We start from the raw sequence: 19,224 nt of genomic DNA on the forward strand, positions 1-19,224 counted from the left end.
TAAGTAGGAATCCTCAATCAAGGGCCTTCACGAATCTTTCACATATTCCAGCTCCAACCACACTGGGTCATCATCTGGTCAGTCTGATGACAACTCTAAGCATTAAGCTTAAAGCTAAACTAGGAAGTTTTGTGGTCATTCTATATGGGAGAAGTAGAACAATTTGAATTTTAACATAAGTATATGCATACTGTTTGAAATCATTATTTCAGTTGCCTGGATGGCAGAGCAATGCCAGAGTCAATAATCTTTTCACCTCATCTATAAGATACAACCTTTGATCAAGTTTTATTGTTGATTCCACACAGTATGTTCAGAGCTGGAATCAGTATTCCATACTTAACTATTTCTATCAGCTCAAAGTGTGCTATATCCAAGATCATCAATGCTCTGCTTGCAAATACCAAACCTTTAAAAAACGCAATATCCAGTATGATTGAAGTCTTAGTTCCTACTCTCAACAATTTAGTGCAAAATATAAATGGTAAGTCATCTAGAAAGCCTTTTATAACTCCTCCAGAAGAAACTCTGGCTTTGCCAAGCTTGAGTAATGTATTCAGCTACAGTAGAGTTTCATCACTGCTACTCATTATTTCAAACAAAAAGGTTTATGCTTGTTTTGGATGCCTACAATGTTCCCATCATGTTCTTCTGCATTCTTCTGAGCTTTAGCCTTATTCAGGAAATTAAGTTGTCAAGAGTATTGCCTATCTTATTTAAAACAACCTACCTTAAATAGTACATTCCTTTAAAATTTGATATTGTTAACAGCGTAAAGTATTTGACAACCAGGAACAAATTACATAGGATTTGAAACTAGACATTTCTTTATTATGTTTGGATTCTCCTTTTCTAAAACATAAAGATCATTGCTTCCAATGCCTCATTTCCTACTAAGGAGACCATTTACCAATATTATCTCTCCTAAAGAAAACAGTAACAGAATTTGACAGATGTGATCCAAGAGAAGAAAATAAGGCATTTGTTTGTCAAGTAGGACATCAGAACTCACCACTCATTACTGATGAGCTGGAATCCTGTAAACAGTCTGAACTCTGCCACTACCATCGTCACATCATCACCGGGACACATCATTCACAAGGTAGAAAGAAAATATTGCCTACCAAGACCACTTACTGAAGGTCATGGGCCATAAATGAACAACAAATAATTAGTGAAACAAAAAACGCTCTTATTGTCTAATGCTTTGGGTATACAAAAACAGAAATTACATAGTCGTATGCAAGAGCAATGCAAATAAGTCAGCTCCAAGATATCCACAAACACCTCTGCTGTATAGTAAGCACTAAGAAATGTCAACACTGAAAGACAGCACATATTGTATTGTATTGAAAATGTAGCAGGCAATATTTGGTATTCTATGGACTTCATGTCACTTCAAAAGACAAGTGCTCATGCCCCAATTGCGAGGGGACAGTATTAAAGAGTCTGAGAACCAGCTTGAGCAAAGTGCTGAGGTGAACCCACAAGATATGCTTCAGTGTTTCTGTTCAGCATAGTAAGTGCTGTTTTTTACTTGGTGACATTTCAACACAATCCATCTGCCCACCTTCCTTCTTCTCAGTTCCACCACAAAATACCTAATAGCAAAGGTGGTCCCCTCCTACCCACCCAAGCAGTCACCATGTGTTGTGTGTTGGGGAAGGTAAGGGGTGAGCAGCAGGGTCATGAGGAACTGATGGTGTTAAGCAACTGGCCACTATTTAAACTCAGATGCAAAATTACCAGAAGGGGAATGGCTTGGCCATTTTGCTGCTGCTGGCAGTGTGAGACCAAAAAGAAACAAAAATGTCAGATGAAGCTCAGTCAGTGTCACAACCAGCAGAGAATGAGGAAGAGACTGTCACACAGGACCTCAAATGGTTTAGAGGCATGTGGAATTTGCACAACATCTGCAAAGAAGTAACAGCACATTGAAGTACCCAACACGGTGCCTTGCAGACATTGTTGAGCTACAGTCCCCATCAACCCTAACCACTTGCCATGCCGGCTGAGGTAGATGGGAGTTGAAGCCAAACAGTTTCTAGCAGTGTTTGAAATTCCCAATGACAGGTGCATTTTGCTGCTGGCGAAGGTCCAACTGCGACGACATGGAGATTTCTAGGTGCCAGGTTCGCGAATGACGTCTCCATTGAGCCAGCTAACTCATGTGAAGCACAAGATGCACATCTTGTGCTTCTGAACTGCTGCATGAATTATGGACCCCTGGCTGGGCATCATCATATCAAGGAAAGTAAGTGCAGGGCTGTGTACAGATAGATTTGACTGTGCCACAGCCTTTCCACAAGCCACCCACGGGGAACCCAGACCAGTTTAAAAACCTCTGTTGTAGCCCATAGTTAATCCCATTTCCACTGTGTGTGTTTCTCCTTCTTGCACACTGAGACAAGTGAATTGTTGCGAGAGCAAGCTACAGTCAAACAATGTAGTTGAGAACATAGAATCATAGAATTGTAGCGCTGAAAGGAATCCTGAGTGGCATCTAGACCTGATGAATAGACATTCCATTGTGGCAACCGTAACCTAGGTTTAAGGTGCCACCTGGCACCTAGTTTATATCTCTGAGTTTCTAACACTGGTTTCCAGAGGGCAATACATTGGTTATCCCATATCTAAGCTGTAAGAGTCCCTTGTTCAGCCAGTCATGAATACATTAATTACCACCGTTGTAATTGAAACTGACCTGCCAGCCTCTTTAGTCAGCCAGCTCTAAGTTAAAGTTCATTTGTGCCGTTCTTAACACTTTAGCATCACTATACTGAAATAGCTTTCTATTTTCCAGTATTACTCTGCTATAATTATTCAGCAGACCACCAGTTCTCTTTACAGACCAGACCTTTGGTCTACAGAGAAAGCAAAGCTTTGAGGGTAGGGGGAGAGAAGAAGAGGAAAGAAACATGTTTCCAATCCCCAGACACTAGGCTCAAGTTTCTAGAAGCCTGGAATTTATCCAGACCTGCCTAAAGGACCAGCTCATTTTACCCTTTGAGCCTAAAACTAGGAAATTTTGTCAGCTGCTCTCAAGTAAACAGCTGACTGGTTTAATAGAAAATCCTTTCATGCTGACTCAAGTGAGAAACACATTTTGTTCAAGAAACTCCACTGTTATCATGGGGGAAGAGCAACAATTTAAAGTGTTCAATAAAATGAGTCAGACCTGAAATTATCCACAGCGCAGCAGCCAGCAAAAATTCCAAACAGGAGTCTGAGACAGATTTGGGGGGGGGGGGAGCTTGAGTACAGACATCAGGAAGAAGAGTTTGGATTTGGATTTGATATCCTGCTTTATCACTACCCGAAGGAGTCTCAAAGCGGCTAACATTCTCCTTTCCCTTCCTCCCCCACAACAAACACTCTGTGAGGTGAGTGGGGCTGAGAGACTTCAGAGAAGTGTGACTGGCCCAAGGTCACCCAGCAGCTGCATGTGGAGGAGCAGAGACATGAACCCAGCTCCCCAGATTACAAGACTACCACTCTTAACCACTACACCACACTGGCTAATAGCTTTGTGAGAACACTGAGGGCTCTTTAAGTCTGTGTTCGTGAACTTGCATTATGAACATTACCTCCTCCTGTCAGCCAGGCCTTGGCATATGAGCAATGTGTGGTAAGTTGCAATGAGCCTAGCCCAGGCATGGCCAAAGGCCTTTCGGGGGCCTAATCTGGCCCGCCTGTCAGTTTAATCTGGCCCCTGTGGTAGTTGATTTCCTGGGGTAAAATTCTAAAAAACCTCAACAACTTCAATCCTAAAAAAACTCAAGAACTTTGGAATAAAATCACAAAAAAGCTCAAGAACTCCATCCTAAAAAAAGGTTAACAACTTTGGCCAGCCCTCTGGTCGGCCCTCACGGCCCTTCATTTCATCAAATCTGGCCCTCTTTGAAAACAGTTTGGACACCATTGGCTAGCCTAATCCTACAACCCTTTGGGTCAGTGTTAGAATTTCAGATACATATAAATGGCTCCTTAGACCAAAATGGAATGTCTAGTTGCCATTTGGGGGCAAAACGGCTCTAAATTCTTATTTTTCAAACGGTGGACTGTAACTTATTCTCAGTTAATCATCTGGCTAGTTCAGAAAATAACTCACTTGATCCAGGGAAAGTCCACATATATATTGGCGTATTCCGGCCTCTTTTTCTTAATGGTGACTGTTCCTGCTCAGGCTACACAGAAAAAGCATTTTGCTTCCAGAAATTCATTCTGCTTGTGGAGACAAAATACAACTGATAGTATTCTACTGGACAGGGCATTAACGTGTGAATACAGTCCAGATCCAATGATCTCTAGGCATGCACTTCCAGATAGTGATGCCAGGTGCCATTCTGGCGCCCAGGCATCTTCACTTGGTCACAAATGGTCAAAAGCAAACTAACATGCTCAGTTAGTAGAACATGAGACTTTTAATCTCAGGGTTGTGGATTTGGGTCCCATGTTGGGCAAAAGATTCCTGCCCCGAAGGGTTGGGCTAGATGACCCTGGTGGTACCTTCCAACTCTACAGTTCTAGGATTCTGTGAACCTGGGTTTGGATGTAATGCAGCAGGACACAGAGAGGAGGGCAGCAACCATAATTTTTGCTCTGGCAACCAATGTACTCTCTCACTTGCAGATATGGTTTGGCTTAGCGGTACATGCAAACTGGACCAGTGTCCCTTTCAGGATTTACAACACATTGCCTAGCTATGCATTAATACAGGATAAATCATTTCATAGCATCTTTGGTTTGTTAGCAGAAGGTAACCATTTTTCTTGGTAAAACTGAAGCTTAAAAACAAAACCAACATTTCATAGGCAATATAGGTTGGAACAATTTTTCTACAAGAAACTGAATAACGGAGAGTTTTTAGCCTAAGACACAACAAGAAGCTGTTGTGGGATCGGTCGGTTTGTTTGCTTCCAGATAAACAACACCTGCACAGCAAAGATGCCAACTGCTGAAAGTCTAATAACTTGCATTTTTGCACAGCCTTTTCTATCTGCATTCTTCTAGTCACCATGAACCGGCAGCAGAAAACCGTTAACAATGTACTGATACCAATTCAGAAAGGTGTTGTTTCATGGTTAAAAACCACCTACTGCAATAGCTAAAAGCAAGTGACAGGAACATCCACATGGCAGATCTGAGTACAGTTATACACCCACACACCATATGGACAGTGTTCTCTCTGGGCACCGTCCAGCCAAAGTTAAGTATTTAACTCTTGCTAATAATAAATGGGCAGATTTAAGCATGTGCTTGACCCTCACATTGAGAGCAATGGGACTTTAAAGTGCCCAATTTGATTGGATTGTGTCATGTGTAATATCAAGGGTTAAATTGTTAAAATATCCTATTCAGAAATCAATTCCAGAAGACTGAATCATTCAACTTTGGATAGTTTGAGCTTGGACACTTCTTTCAGAACGCTGACATTTCCAACGTCAGAGCATACCAAGATATGTTTGCCACACTCCTAAGCCACTCTAACCAAATCAGGGCACAATCTACTGCCAACGGAAGGGGGGAAAGCAATCAGATAGTGCTTAACCTCAGTGCAACATCCAAATAGTTAAGAATTCACAGAACAAGAAGACATGCTGAGGTACCCAAATCTCTAACATTTACAAAAGCATAAACCAAGAAGTCACCAAATACTGAATATGAAAGATTGCAAAACTCCTTCTGCAACACTTTATCAAGTGAATAAACTGAAAATACTGTAGGTGAAATATAAACCCCATGCCACATGGTTTTTATTTCTTTTCAAGATAAAAAAATTGTGTTTATCTAGGTTATGAAAGGGGAAAAAACACCTAACCAGTCACAGTCAATGTAGTAATCTATGAGTTCTTATTGTTTGCAATTAAAAGTAAAAACATCTTTTTAAAGTAAAAATGTTGTGAAAATATAAACTGTCTCAGAAAAATGTCTTACAACTGAAAACTAATGTTAATGGTATTTGAGGGATTTTTCTAGTCCAGTTTTTTTAAAAACCCTGCAAGAAAGCTGTCCTCTGTTAAAGGAATGCCCCCAAACAACATTATATGGTTTGTGCCAACATACTGACATTTTCTTGAACTTTCCCTGGCCATCTGCCTATGAAAAAAAGTGATGGGGTGTTTTACTAGCCCAGTACACAAAAATTGGATCGATGGTGTGTACATGCTGAGCACAACTGCAAAGCCCTTAAGAAGTCCCTGCTTCCCATTTTGAGCACCAAGCTACAGAGAGCAGGTGGAGAGAATTGGGGCCTGCCTTGATCCTGCAAGTATCCAGCAGGGCAAAGGAAGAATGGACATCTGCCCAGACCCTACTTCTGTTGTTTTCTGATGCCTGCATTCCAAGCTTAGAGCAGGAGAGAAGAGCAAGAGGTTTCCCTTTGAACTCGTGCTTCATTCCAGAGACTTGGCCAGGAACAAGACCTTGCCTCTTGGGGGAAGGGCTTCTGCTGACAACAAATGGTGAAACACTTACATAGCTACATTTCGTAAGTAATCATTCACCTAAGCCATGCTGCAGCATCAATGGCATTTCCGGGTGGCAGGGGTGTTTCCCAGGAAGAAATATTTATAGACAATACAGATATGTTGCCTAGTATGTTTATAATGTAGCACACTGACACCATTGCTGCCTTTCCCTAAAGTGCAAGCAGTGGAAAAGCTATGACCGAGCATTTGAAACTCTTGAGTCAGACTGGAATAGATACTGTTTGCATCTCCAGCTCCAGCATGGAATTCCTAGATCCCTGGTGAACCTGATATTGTCAGGGCCTTCTGAGAAAGCCACAACAATTTGTAGTCCTTCAGAAAATTGCCCTCAAGGACAGATAACCATCTTTCAAAACAAAGGCTACATTAAGGGGGGGGAAAGTTTCAAGCAATTATCTTAGATCAAGGAACGGGCTACTGTTGTTAACAAGTTCTCTGGCCTGAATCGTAAAGGAAAGGCCCGCAGAGATTGTAGGCAATGCAACCAGTATACTTACAGTAAAAAGCGCTACAGAATAAGAAAAGAGGGAGAGGGACAGTTTAGCTCAGCATGAAGTTGGGTTAAGGGACTAACAGAAGCTGTGTTCTTTTTTAACTAATTAAAGGTTTGTTAACCTATAAGGACCTATTCTGCCAGAGCCTGAGGCCCCAAAGCCACCAATCCATAGGGAAGGGAGTAAATGCCACTGATCAAATCTCCATCCCAGGGGAAGATGCTGTGGTTGGAACCTGTTTCAACAAATAGCAAGACAAGCTACATGTATAACCAGTCCAACGACTCGTAACCCAACATCATTTGGGTTGTATAAACTGAACCATGTAGCAGTTAAGTATTTAAGAATCTAATAATCCTACTGGGCAGGACACTACAGAAAATGGCAATAAGCTACCCTTACAGCACACCAGCAAGCATTGCATAAGTGCAAGAAACTAGATAATGTTTAAAGCCCAGCTGTTCTAACATGGATCCAAGAAAAGCTGACATTATCCATCTCTAGGATCACTGAAACAAAAGGAGATTGTGGCCAAAGGAAAAGGGAATGTACAACAGGATGTGTGTGGCTCTGGGTCTGTGTGCTATCTCCCCCCACCCCCACCATGTCTTCCATAAAATCCGTTATTAATCTGACACCAATTAACAGAAGATGACTTATAAAAACAGACAGGCTGTTAAAGCAAGACAAGAGGTAGATCACCTGGCTCTTCAACACATTAATTCAGTAAATGAACTTCCAATGTATCCAATCATTGCTAACTCCAGTAGCAGGAATTTAAACTTACTGACAGGTTCTACAGCATCTTTCCAATTAATGTCAGACCTTCTCAGCCATTGCCCATACACAACTTCCAGCAATTTCAAAGCTGTCAAATGTGCTTGCTTCCAACAAGCAGCAATACTCTAAAAAACCCCCACAAAAAAACCTTAAGCCATCCTTTTCCAGGTGTGGTGATGCGTATCATTCCAAGGTTCTCTAATATACTTTATAGATTTAAATAACTAATGTTCATTCATACTGCACTTGAGGCTTCTTCAAAAGTGAATTCATCTTGCTTTTAGGGAAAAACATCAGTTTAGCTTGCAGCCCTAACACCAGGAGGCAAGAAGTACAGTCTTAGTAAACAGGCTTTTATAAATCAATTACACACTACAGGGACCCATTTCACAAGAGCAAGGGGAGGTAAGGGAAATTATTTCCATACAAAAGCAAATCCCCACCAAGGGTTAAAGGTCTGATCCTTGATATATTCAAGATTAAGTGCCAAAAAAAGGAGGAGCAATGTGTGATATCAAATAGCCTGCCCACATGCCCACCAAATCAGCTGTGTAGGAATGATTGACAATAAGTGTGATCACAAAACATTAGATTTCACACAGTGTATGGACATTTTAAAGTTTTTGTAAACGAGCAAAGTGAGCATGGGTGGTAGTCCTTAGTCTGTTATGTCTACATAGCTGGGCTTAGCTACTTCTAAAGCTATAATTACGGTACTGAGATTGGAGGCTGTGCCTAGGGCTTCAGAGAAGGGGAGAACTGGGGAAGGGGATTTAAAGGAAGTGGAAGATTACATCACCAGATCTGGAAGATAACTCTTGGTACAAAGGGAATTGCTTGAAGGAACAGGATAGCATCATTGGAAGTGCTCACTGAGAAACTTGCACTGGATTTCAGGGCAAGCAGGAAGCCAGAGCAGGGATTTGAGGAGTGTAAATGGTCCAAGTAATGAGAAAAGTGAATAATTTTGGGAGCAAAGTGCTAAACAGAAATTAGAGGACCAAGATAGCAGAAAGCCAGAGAGAAGATTGTAGAATGCCAAGATCTTTTTTTAAAAAAACTGATTGGACAGAGAAGGACTCTTGCTTCTGCCACCACCAGCAAAACCTGGGTGAGAAAGCCCTGCCCTGTGAGAAACTAATCATTTGCTCAATTTGGCATACTTTCCCAGGCTGGCCCCATTTCCCTACAAGGCCCAGAGTATCAGGGGAGCAGCTGTAACATCTGATGCCTGGTGTGGAACTGTAGATACCTTTGCCACTCCCTAGTGTCAAAGGTATCTACAGTTCCTAGAAGTCAACACAGCCTGCTCCATCTGGACTGCCTTTCACCCACAGGACCAACCACCATCAGCTGTCTTATGGGAATGATCCCAGGAAAGCAAAGGAGGCAGACGAAGAAGACATTCAGAGCCGCACTGATTCATCCTGCCACAGGGGCACCTACTAGGCAGCTCCACTGTGGGATAGATCCTGAAGACTTGTTGTATATTGAGACTACTGATTGTGAACATTCTTTAGTAGGCATTGATCACAATAGTTGCAATCTGGCTAGAATGATTTCTAACCTGAAAGGCAGGATATAAACAACTGTAGTAGTAACAACAATAAGAGGAGGGAACTTTGTTATTTGCATGCTAATTGCATTTAATCAAAAACTACTGTCACACATAAGTATTCTAAATCAGTTACTGTGCTAAAGATGGATTGGGTTAGCATTGCTATCCATTTGATATGCATCTCAAGTTGCTAAGTTTCCCCCTTCCAGATCAGATCCAGAAAAGTGGAGGGTCAAGTACACCCACTTCCCTCGGCTATTGCCAGCACGACACAAGTGTTGCATCGCTCCAACACCCAAGTTGTTCTTGGCATGAAAACTGGATTAACTGGCAGGTGAAATTCTAACCAGCCCACCCCCTAGAAGCATTTTAAGTTGTGCAATGTAAAGTGGGTTACCCATCATCAGCAGTCTGCTGATTTCATCGATGTTCAGGGTGGGGTTTTTATGCAGGTGCTACTTAGTGCCAAAAATATGCACCATGTGCGCACAGTCACCAGGCAGACAGCTGAAATTGCACGGAACATTGTTATTTCCTCACTTTTATGCAAAGTTAATTTGTTCTTGTTTCAACTACCTTTTGACTCCGAGTACCAGCCCACCATATACCCATCTTAGTTTCATTAGTTTCTTTATGGACTTTAAACAGATAGGAATATATCAGCATCATCAGCCAATGCCACAACTGGGCCAGAGTTCAGGAACAGTTACATGCTACAAAACTTAATCAGCAACCTGATTAACAAGCCAGTTAAGACTAGGTGTTGGGGTTTAAGAAAATTTAGGGCGGGTTCACACAGGAACCTTGAGAACTAGCCTCAGGTGTAAATGAACCTTCTGTTAGTCTGACAGCTGGTAGAGTCAGAAAGCTCTGTTTCAGCCCTCACCGTAGCACTGCTACAGCACTGCTTGCATCTACAGGCAACAACAGAGAGGCAATAAAATCACTGCCACATCACCTTGGTGTGAGAAGGCAAGCAGTGGCACTGCTGAACCCTGCCCTCCATATGACTGTAGCAACCACAGCTGTTAATGCCAACCAGAACATGCAGTTCTCAGTTCATAGGCTTATGTGAAAACTGAGCCTCGGTTTCACTGACTCGAACTCAGGCTGGTTTAGAAATTATAAACTTCAGGAACATGTATAGCAATGGGCGGAGTGGAAGCGTTGGCTTATAAAACCTAAAGCATGGAAAGTAATTTACTATGATGACAACATAACAAATGTGTGTGGGGGGGAGTTATATAAGGTCTTATTGGAAGTGGAATTATTCCTCACCCCTGAGATCAGAACACAGGCAGAAAGAATAATTATGCCAATCCCTGAGAAAAACAAATGGAGTTGTTTTCTTGGCTTTAAAGTAGGGACTGGCATTTGGAGCACAGGCAGGAGACACATGGAGAACGGCAAGGCTCAGGGAGGGAGTGGAAATGTGCCTGGGAAATGCTGCAGCAGAACCTGCCCTGCTGTAAGCTCTAGCTACACTTCATTCTGACAGTTTCAGAAACATGCAGGGCTCCAGCAAACCATGATGCAACTGTGGCATGGCTCCAATAGCAGAGCTGCAGCTGGGGCTGACAGGACATAGCCTACACTCCTGTAGAAGCAAGAAATCCAGCACAGAAATAAATAAATACTGAGGAGCAAAGGTAGATAGTCATTAACTGAAATAGCCAAGATAGAAATGTAAGCCACAATGTACTTGTAGTGAGAGTCTGAAAACAATTACTGATAGCGGAGCTTAAACACTGAAAATGCAATTTTATTATTTATTATTATGATTATTAAAATACCAAAATACAAATACCAAACATGCATGCGTCAGAAATATTAAGACCTGCTATCCCACACCTACGTAAAGCTGCTCAAAGGTCCACAAATGCAGATAACTGCTTGGTGTTCTAAATAAATCCTGATGGATTTCAAAGTATTCATATTCATGGGAAACAGATCAGAAAGGAAAAACAACTATTTGTTCCATTTGTAAATTAATGGATGTTCCACATGGTCTGGCTCTTTACTAGGGAATGGCAAATTCCCTATTATTCGATGCGACTAGCAGAAACATCACACCCCTCTCCTGTAATTGCTGCAAAGCTGCACAATTCTGCTGATACTAGACCTGCACTTTAATGTATGACCACTAAAAGTTAATATGAATGTTAGCTCACTTAAAATTGCTGTTGTAATTCTTTTGCAGAAACTAACCAAATTTTTTCCCACTGAAGGATGCTTATTTACCAAACCCATGTTTCTGATAAATGAGTATTTGTGTTTTCCTTCCTGAAAATTAATGCTAAGGGATTAAAAAAAACCCCAACAACCCCAGTTGCTGCTTTCAGATAATACAATATGCAACCATGGTTACAAAAGATGTGTGTCTGTATTAATAATAGTAAGTAATAGCGTATTCCCATATGGAATTCATTTCCCTATATTCATGAAGAATTGAGGCAGAATTTTATAGTATTTGTGTATTTCCTTTATATGGTGGCATACTGTCTAAAGCACTGGTCTTTATAGCTTTGAGAAATTCTGAGGTAGTAGGTTTGCCAACAATTTATTGTTTTAGAAAGAGTTTACAAGAGATTTATGAGTTCAGAGTGTGAAATCTGATGTAATAATCAACAAATGTAATAGGTTCTCTGTGTTATATATAATTCTAACTTCTTAAGAAACTGGGTGAAGTGGCAAACACATGTAAAACTATTTCATCATGACCAATGGTTTCGGCATGAGGCTTTCCCAAAAGAAGAGGTTGTACAGACATTTAGAATAACATAAATGTTATTCTACACAAGAAATAGGGCTCACAGGTCAGCAATACCTGGCTTTGCATATGAAACATTCAGGTTCAATCCCTAGCATCTGCAGGTACACAGCCGGGTAAAGACATATTCCTGAAACGCTGTACATCATCTGTGTAGACAGTATACAGTTAAACGGATCAATGCTCCAAAATGGTATTAAGGCGGTTTCCTATATTCACCGCGGTGCATTCACAGATTTCAGAAGATGTATCATGGAAAAGGTTGAATGACTTACACAAGCATAGCCAGCAAATCCAAGCTCTTCATTATCAATAGGATGCAAGTCGGCATTCATAGATACCTTGCCCAGACCATACCATTTTGCAACATTTCAGAATGCTTTCACTGAATTTGAAATGTGTGGATAAAATGCACACTATAGACATGAAGTCTGGAGATTACAAAAAGATGATTGCTGAAATCCGAAAAGCCACTCATTGCACAGTGCTATACTTACCCCACCTTTCAACCAATCAGCCCCCAGGGGAACTTGCAACAAAAGCAAAGGAGGCTCGGACATAAAATGCTAACAGGGCATTATAAAGTCAGTTCACAAAGCCAATTATCTCAAATCCATTCACAAAAATCTAGTGCAACATGGGGGGAGGACGATTCACAATGTCCTACCTATCTCAGAAGCTTATTCACTGGCTGTTTCTGCGCTGTGTAAAAACCTTTTTACACAAATTTTAATGAGCCCGACATTTGCTGTAGGAAAATATTTGAGATTTGGAAAACTTCAGCATCTGTTAGGCTCGTCGCTCACCACACCCCGTATAGAGTCACATTTTAACACTGCTGTGAAATGCAAATTTTCCATACATTAATAGCCTGGATGGTTTCCAAAAGGATCATGTCAGGAAGAAATGAAAGTGTGTGTCCAGTGTGTAAAGCGTTTACTGCATTTTTATTTAAGTGTTCCAGAAGGAGCAGAGGACACCAGTTCTATTTATGCATATTTTCCTCTGTTCACATTGACCTTTGCCAACATCACTCAAGGGCCCTCCCCTTTTTGAAGCAGCACAAGTTATTTTTCCCCTCCCTTCAGGAGTTCTCAATGAGGCCTCTTCTAAGTGCTGAAAGCAAGCAAAAGCTAAGCCCATGCTGGGTGTCTGTCTCCTGGAGAAGATTGCATCTTTTATTTATCACCCCTTGGCTTTATTTTCACAGTGAATTCCTAGCTTAAATGTAATCAGCCAAAAAAACCCTCCCTATGTGCACTCCTGTCATTCCTCATCCCTTGCAAGTGGAGTCAAGCAGAGGCAAAAACAAGCTCTTGGCAATGCCAGCCAAACCAGAAGAGACGCAGCTCTGGTGGTACCACCAGGAAAAAGAGAGGTGCCTCAAACCCCTACTAAAAAGACAGATCCAGAAGTCTGAGGAATGTTAATTAGAACTTAGAGGAGTGCCCAAAGCTAAATCATTTGCAGGGAAAAGAGAATGGCACCACACACTCGTCCACAGGCATGACTACATTAAAATTTGAATTGCTAGACATGTCCACATCTTTAAACATCACCAGTAAAAGGTGATCTTGTGGTGGAGGAATTATGATGTTGAGCTTTGTGGGTTTCAGCACACTTTAAAAAAGAAAGAATAAAAGACACTCCATGCATGTTCAAAAGCCAGCAGGCAAAGGGTGAAGAAACACACACACCCCAAACACGCAGCTGGAATTTAAATTTCTTGAGAGAGGAAGCTGAGCAAAACTGAGCAGATGAAAAACTGAGCTGTGCAGCTTTAAAATCTCCAGATCTCCTTCCCCTTTGTCAGATCCTTGCTGTTTTGCAGGCAGTGAAAAGCAATGAAAGAGACTCTTTTGTTTGGTTCCCCCTTTTCATTGAGCAACACACCAACACAGAGAGAGAGCGCTGAAAAGGACACAAACATGAAAATGAGCGAGGTGCCAGGTCCTCCCTCCAAGGGGAATTTCCTGAAGGCATTGGTGATGTGCAGCCAAAACATAACCCTCTTTAAAAACGCAACAAAAAGATTCAGCTCCACTGAGAACCTCACCCAGAGCAGGAAGTTTTAGAAGGGAAATAAACCGCACATCTGCCTGTTTCTCCAAGCAGAGACTTTGGAGCCAGAAAGGAGAAATGGGTAAAGCCAGACATGGAAACCCAGCACCCCCCCCCTTTCATGACAGAAGTAAACCCTTGCCACCCTCCCACTCGAGATGGATGGAATGGTGAAGCAGAACCACCTCCAGTGCCCTTTGAGTCAAAGAAGGGAGGAGTTAAATGCAATGAATGGAAACTCTCCACCACAGAGAATCAGGATCAGTATAAACAGGGGAGAAGAGGATTATTTCATAGAAAAATCAGCATTTCCTCCCATCAAGAAAAGGAGACGGAAAAACCCTGCTATATCCTGAAGCTATTTGGCAGCATTTGAAGATGGTTCTGCCTTCCTGCACAGCATTCCCCCTAGGCAGGCAGCCAGCTCTCTTCTCTCCTCCCCCCCCCCCCACTTTCATCGCAGACAGACCTCCTTTCAGTCCCAGTTTCATCAGCAATCTGACAGCTTTACGACCCAATGACCTACCCCCAGTGCCACCAATAACAAAATCTAGGAGGATGGGGACATGCAGACTGGCCACATGAGCATCCAAGAAGTCTGTGCAAAGCCAGTGGGAGATTGCATCTCCTTCTCAATTGCCACTGTCCTAGAAATGTCTTTGTTTAGCGATAAGGAGGTATTCCTGTTCCCTTTCCCCCGCACTTTCCCTGGGGGCTCCCTCTGCTGATTCACTTCCATTCGCACTCCCTGATGCTTCGGGTCGAGGTTGGGCGGGGGGAGAGAGAGAGGACAAGGGAAAAGAGAAATAAAACGGACAGGAGCATCTCTCTTACTGTATTTCAGGGTATTTTGATCACACAGACAGCAGAAGCTGGAAGGAGGGGGCAGCGAGGGAGGGGACGAGTTACTAGTGCTGGATTAGACTGTTCTGGGATAATCCTGGGTATGTTTTTTCCTAGGGGGGAGGGAGCCCAAGGAAATCCTGCGGGGGTGAGGAGACTGCCTAGAGGCAAAAGCGGAATAACGATTAAACAGGACAGCTTAACAGTAGGAGACTTAAAAGGAGAGAAAGAGAAAAGGCTAGCTAAGGTTAGCGACGTGTGTGCCAGGGAGAGGAAGCTGCGGGGATGGACTTAGACTCTTAGGGTGCTAGGTTAGAGAGGCGAGCAGGGAGGAGGAGTTTAACGTCTAGAAAAAGAAAAATGTGTCTTTAACTAGGGGAGGCAGGTGCGGTGGGAGAAAGAGCTTGGGAGTATCAGACGGGGAGGGAGCAAGGACGGCATGACTGCACAGGTGGATAAGCAGGGGGGGGGTCATGTTTGGAGAATGTGGGAGGAGAAGAGACCGTGACCCAAAACCCAGTGACTGGAAAGGAAGGGGGTGGAAAAGAGAGGAAACAAGCCCTCGCCCTCCCCGTCGGTCCCACCCCACCCTGCCCCCCAACGACCGAGTGACTCACCGACTTGCAGGACGTTGTCGACGCAGCCGCCGTCGAGCAGAGCAATGCCCCTGCGGAAGGGCAGCCGGTTCTCGTCGCCAGCGGCGTCCGCTGCTCCTCCGCCGCCGGGCGCGGTGCTGCCGCCTCCGCCACCGCCGCCGCCTCCTCCTCCGGCGCCTCCTCCCCCGCTGTTGTTGTTGGATGCGGCGGTGGCGGCCGAGGCGGTGCCCCCAGCGGTGCCCGTGGACCCGACGGCGTTAGATCCCCCGCCGGGCGCGGCGGCTGCGGGGTTGCTGGCGGCGGCGTCCTCGGCAGCGGCGCCGGTGTTGAAGGAGGAGTACATGCAGATCTCCCTCTCGCTGCGGGGGAAGGACCAGTAGACGATGCGGCGCTGCACGGGCTCCGGGATGCGCTCGAAGCGCTCCTCCACCCGCTGGAACGGCCACTTCTCCGCCACCCGCCGCGCCGCGATGTCCAGCAGCGACTCCGGGCTCTGCGTCTTGCCCAACGGCAGCACCCCCAGCGCGGCATAGGCGGCGGCCAGGGCAGGGGGGAAAGCGGCGGCGGCCGACGAGGCGGCGGCCACCGCGGCCGACGAAGGCCCCGCCATGCAGAGCGACCCGCCGCTGCCCACGCCGCCCAGGCCGCCTTCGACGCCGCCGCCCGCTCGCTGGCCCGGCCTGCACCCGACGCCGTAGCCGGGTCTGCAACAGAGGCGCTTGGCGGGGGGAGGGAGCTGACCGCGCTCCGCCATGATCGCGCCGCTTCTAAACAGACAGCGGAAGTGGCTGTACTCTATAAACGGCACCAGGAGCGCTGCGAGAGGCTGCCGGAGCGCGGGGACCCGCCCCTCAGGTCCATATATGGGCAAAGGTGGGCGGCGCCCATCCGCCCGGCCCTCGGAGAAAGGGGCGGGGAGGGGTGGGGCTATGCAAAAGCCAGAGGCCACAAACATAAATAGAACGGGCCCGGCGGCCGTGTGCTCGACGCGTCAGCTGTGACGGGAAGGCGGCGTTGTTCAAACGTGGGAGGGCGGGGCCGGGGAGGGGAGAGCCGAGGGCAGTTCGGGGAAGGGACGGAGTCGCGCGCGCATACACACACACCCGATCTTGTCTCCGCCGCATGGAGGAGGGGGGCCAGCCTTCTGACGCGTCGGCACCCAATGCCAGCCCGCCTCGCGCGCGGTGGGAAAAGGGGGCGGGGCCCTCCGGACCCCTCTGTGGCACCATTTACGGAAGGGAAGGCGGGTGAGGGGTGTGGCCGCCGCCGCGCGGCTCCTCCACCCGGTCCTCCTTCCTCTGAGCTCAGCAGGAAAAGTCATTGAGAGGGAGGCGGGATAAACAAAAACCAAAAGTGGGAGGAGGAGGGGAGCGAAAGCGGCAAGGCTCGCGCGACTGGGGAAATACGGTAGCAGCAAGCGAGCGGCCGTTGGGTCGCCTCACGCGCCCGGCCGCTTCTTAACGGTCGCGTCGCTGCCCTCGGGCCAGACAGACAGACAGACTGTGCGCCCTTGAGGCATCCTCTTGCTCTCTTCGCTGCTCGCCTGAGGGGAAGAAGAAGACCGAAAGCAAAGCGGCGGCGATGGGTTAGTCGGACAGCCTCACTGTGGGAACTGGGAAACACATTTACGTTGCGCTTTTTAATTTTAAAAAGTGTGTGTTGGGGGGGGAGTGATATGGAAGGGGGGGCGGGTTAAACCTTTATAAAATTGTCGGTGCTAGCAAGGCGCTTTGATTTTCACGCTTTTTAGCGCCTCCCTGAGGTAGGTCGACTAATGGGGGGGGGGCGGTCGAATGGATTAAGTTTGCAGGGCAAACTTGGGAAAGGAGGTTCCTCTCACGCTGCGCGGCCTTCCCGTGTTTATTTTGTGAAATAAACTTTTAAAATTTGTTTTTGAACGTCTTGATTGCTCTTACTTAATAATCCTACTGTATATTCTTTTTGTAAACCGCTCTGAAGTTTTTTTTCTGCAATCAGGCGGTATATATAATTTTTAGTAAACAAAAAACAGGTGGGCAGGCTGTCGATCGAAGCAATTAAGCGCTCCCTGACAACAGGATTGCAGGTGTGGGTGAAGCTCCTACATATTGATAAATTCTGGGGACTTTTCTAATCCTACACCCACCTGTCTTAAGGCATAAGGATTTCAGGAAGGCTAACACTCCCCAGGAGGAAAGCAATGCTTACTTGTAATTCTGAAATTAGGTTTCTACACACACCCCTCCTTCCTTCTTCTCCCTCGATTTGCTGGAGCTGAGTTTGTAGGGTCAGGCACCCTGAACATTGTAGTCCCAAATCATGCCATAGGAAATAACTTTGAAAGTGAAAAATTGGGATTGATGAATACACATAAAGGGAACAAGGGTTCTCACTTAGTTCAGTACTTTTACATTCTGGAAGTATTTTTCTCTGCCATATGGGAAAGCTTTCAAATATGCAGACCCGACAGCAGCCTAGAGTACATACACACTTTAATTTAGCTTTCATCAACTTTGTACGCTGTAGATGTTTAGAATTACAACTCCCATCCTCCATTATTAAACATGATGATGGGAATTGTAAATCAAATGAGGATGCCAGACCCCACAAAATGACCACCCAGAGATCAGTGGATGAGGAGGACAGCAGCAAAGAGACTTAATGTCAGCACCTCAGCCATGCCTGTCAGACCCCACTGGGAGTGGTCTCTAGCACCCTTTATTCTTTTCATTTTAAAAAATGTTATAGTTAGGACTAGCCAACTAGAATTGTAGAGTTGGGAGGGACTCTGAGGATCATCTAGTCCAATCCTCTGCAATGCAGGAATATGCAGTTGTCCCATATGGGTTTCAAACCTGCAACCTTGGTGTTATCAGCATCACATTCTACCCAACTGAGCTATCCAGGCAGAGGGTGGCATCTCAGCTTGGCTAATACGAATGGTTCAATTGGTAATTTTGGTCCCTGATTTAATGGACTTACCAATGCTTAAGTAAAACTGCAGTCGTATCCCCACTTTGTTGTTGTTGTTTAGTCATGTCCGACTCTTCGTGACCCCATGGACCAGAGCGCACCAGGCACTTCTGTCTTCCACTGCCTCCCGCAGTTTAGTCAAACTCATGCTGGTAGCTTCGAGAACACTATCCAACCATCTCGTCCTCTGTCGTTCCCTTCTCCTTGTGCCCTCCATCTTTACCAACATCAGGGTCTTTTCCAGAGAGTCTTCTCTTCTCATGAGGTGGAGTATTGGAGTCTCAGCTTCAGGATCTGTCCTTCCAGTGAGCACTCGGCTGATTTCCTTAAGAATGGATAGGTATCCCCACTTACCTTGGAGTAAGTCCCACTGAATTGAGTGGAACTTACTTCTGAGTAGATATGGTTAGGACTGTGGCTATCAGTCATTCTTTGCACAAATGCCAGCTTTGTGAGTATAGTCTCCAGCCATGCATCTGTGTCCTGGCACTCTGCCATTAGCTTGTCTCTGTTGCTCTTCTACGAAGAGGTGACTTCTATGAAAAATAAGGTGTCATAACAGTTATGTTGAGGCATGGGCAAAGGTGGGTTTACTGTCTAAAACTATGGGATGTGTTTTGGAATGATGGTACTTAGAGATTTTATTAAGTTTTGGAATATTTACTGTTTTTCAGCAGTG

The 19,224-nt window shown here is 44.9% G+C and overlaps 1 protein-coding gene across 2 annotated transcripts in view; it reads right to left on the reverse strand.

Annotated features, from left to right (window-relative positions):
- The window catches only part of ZSWIM6 (zinc finger SWIM-type containing 6), a 94,129-nt gene extending 77,767 nt beyond the window's left edge, over positions 1-16,362 (reverse strand). For both annotated transcript variants that reach the window (XM_081929572.1, XM_081929571.1), the window contains exon 1: positions 15,615-16,362. In XM_081929572.1, the coding sequence (XP_081785698.1) occupies positions 15,615-16,347 (733 nt within the window). In that variant the 5' untranslated portion in view covers positions 16,348-16,362. The remainder of the gene's footprint in view (positions 1-15,614) is intronic.
- Between the last annotated feature and the right edge of the window lie 2,862 nt (positions 16,363-19,224).

The sequence above is a fragment of the Podarcis melisellensis genome (genome assembly GCF_964234715.1).
Source record: "Podarcis melisellensis genome assembly, chromosome: 11".
Taxonomy (NCBI): Eukaryota; Metazoa; Chordata; class Lepidosauria; order Squamata; family Lacertidae; genus Podarcis; species Podarcis melisellensis.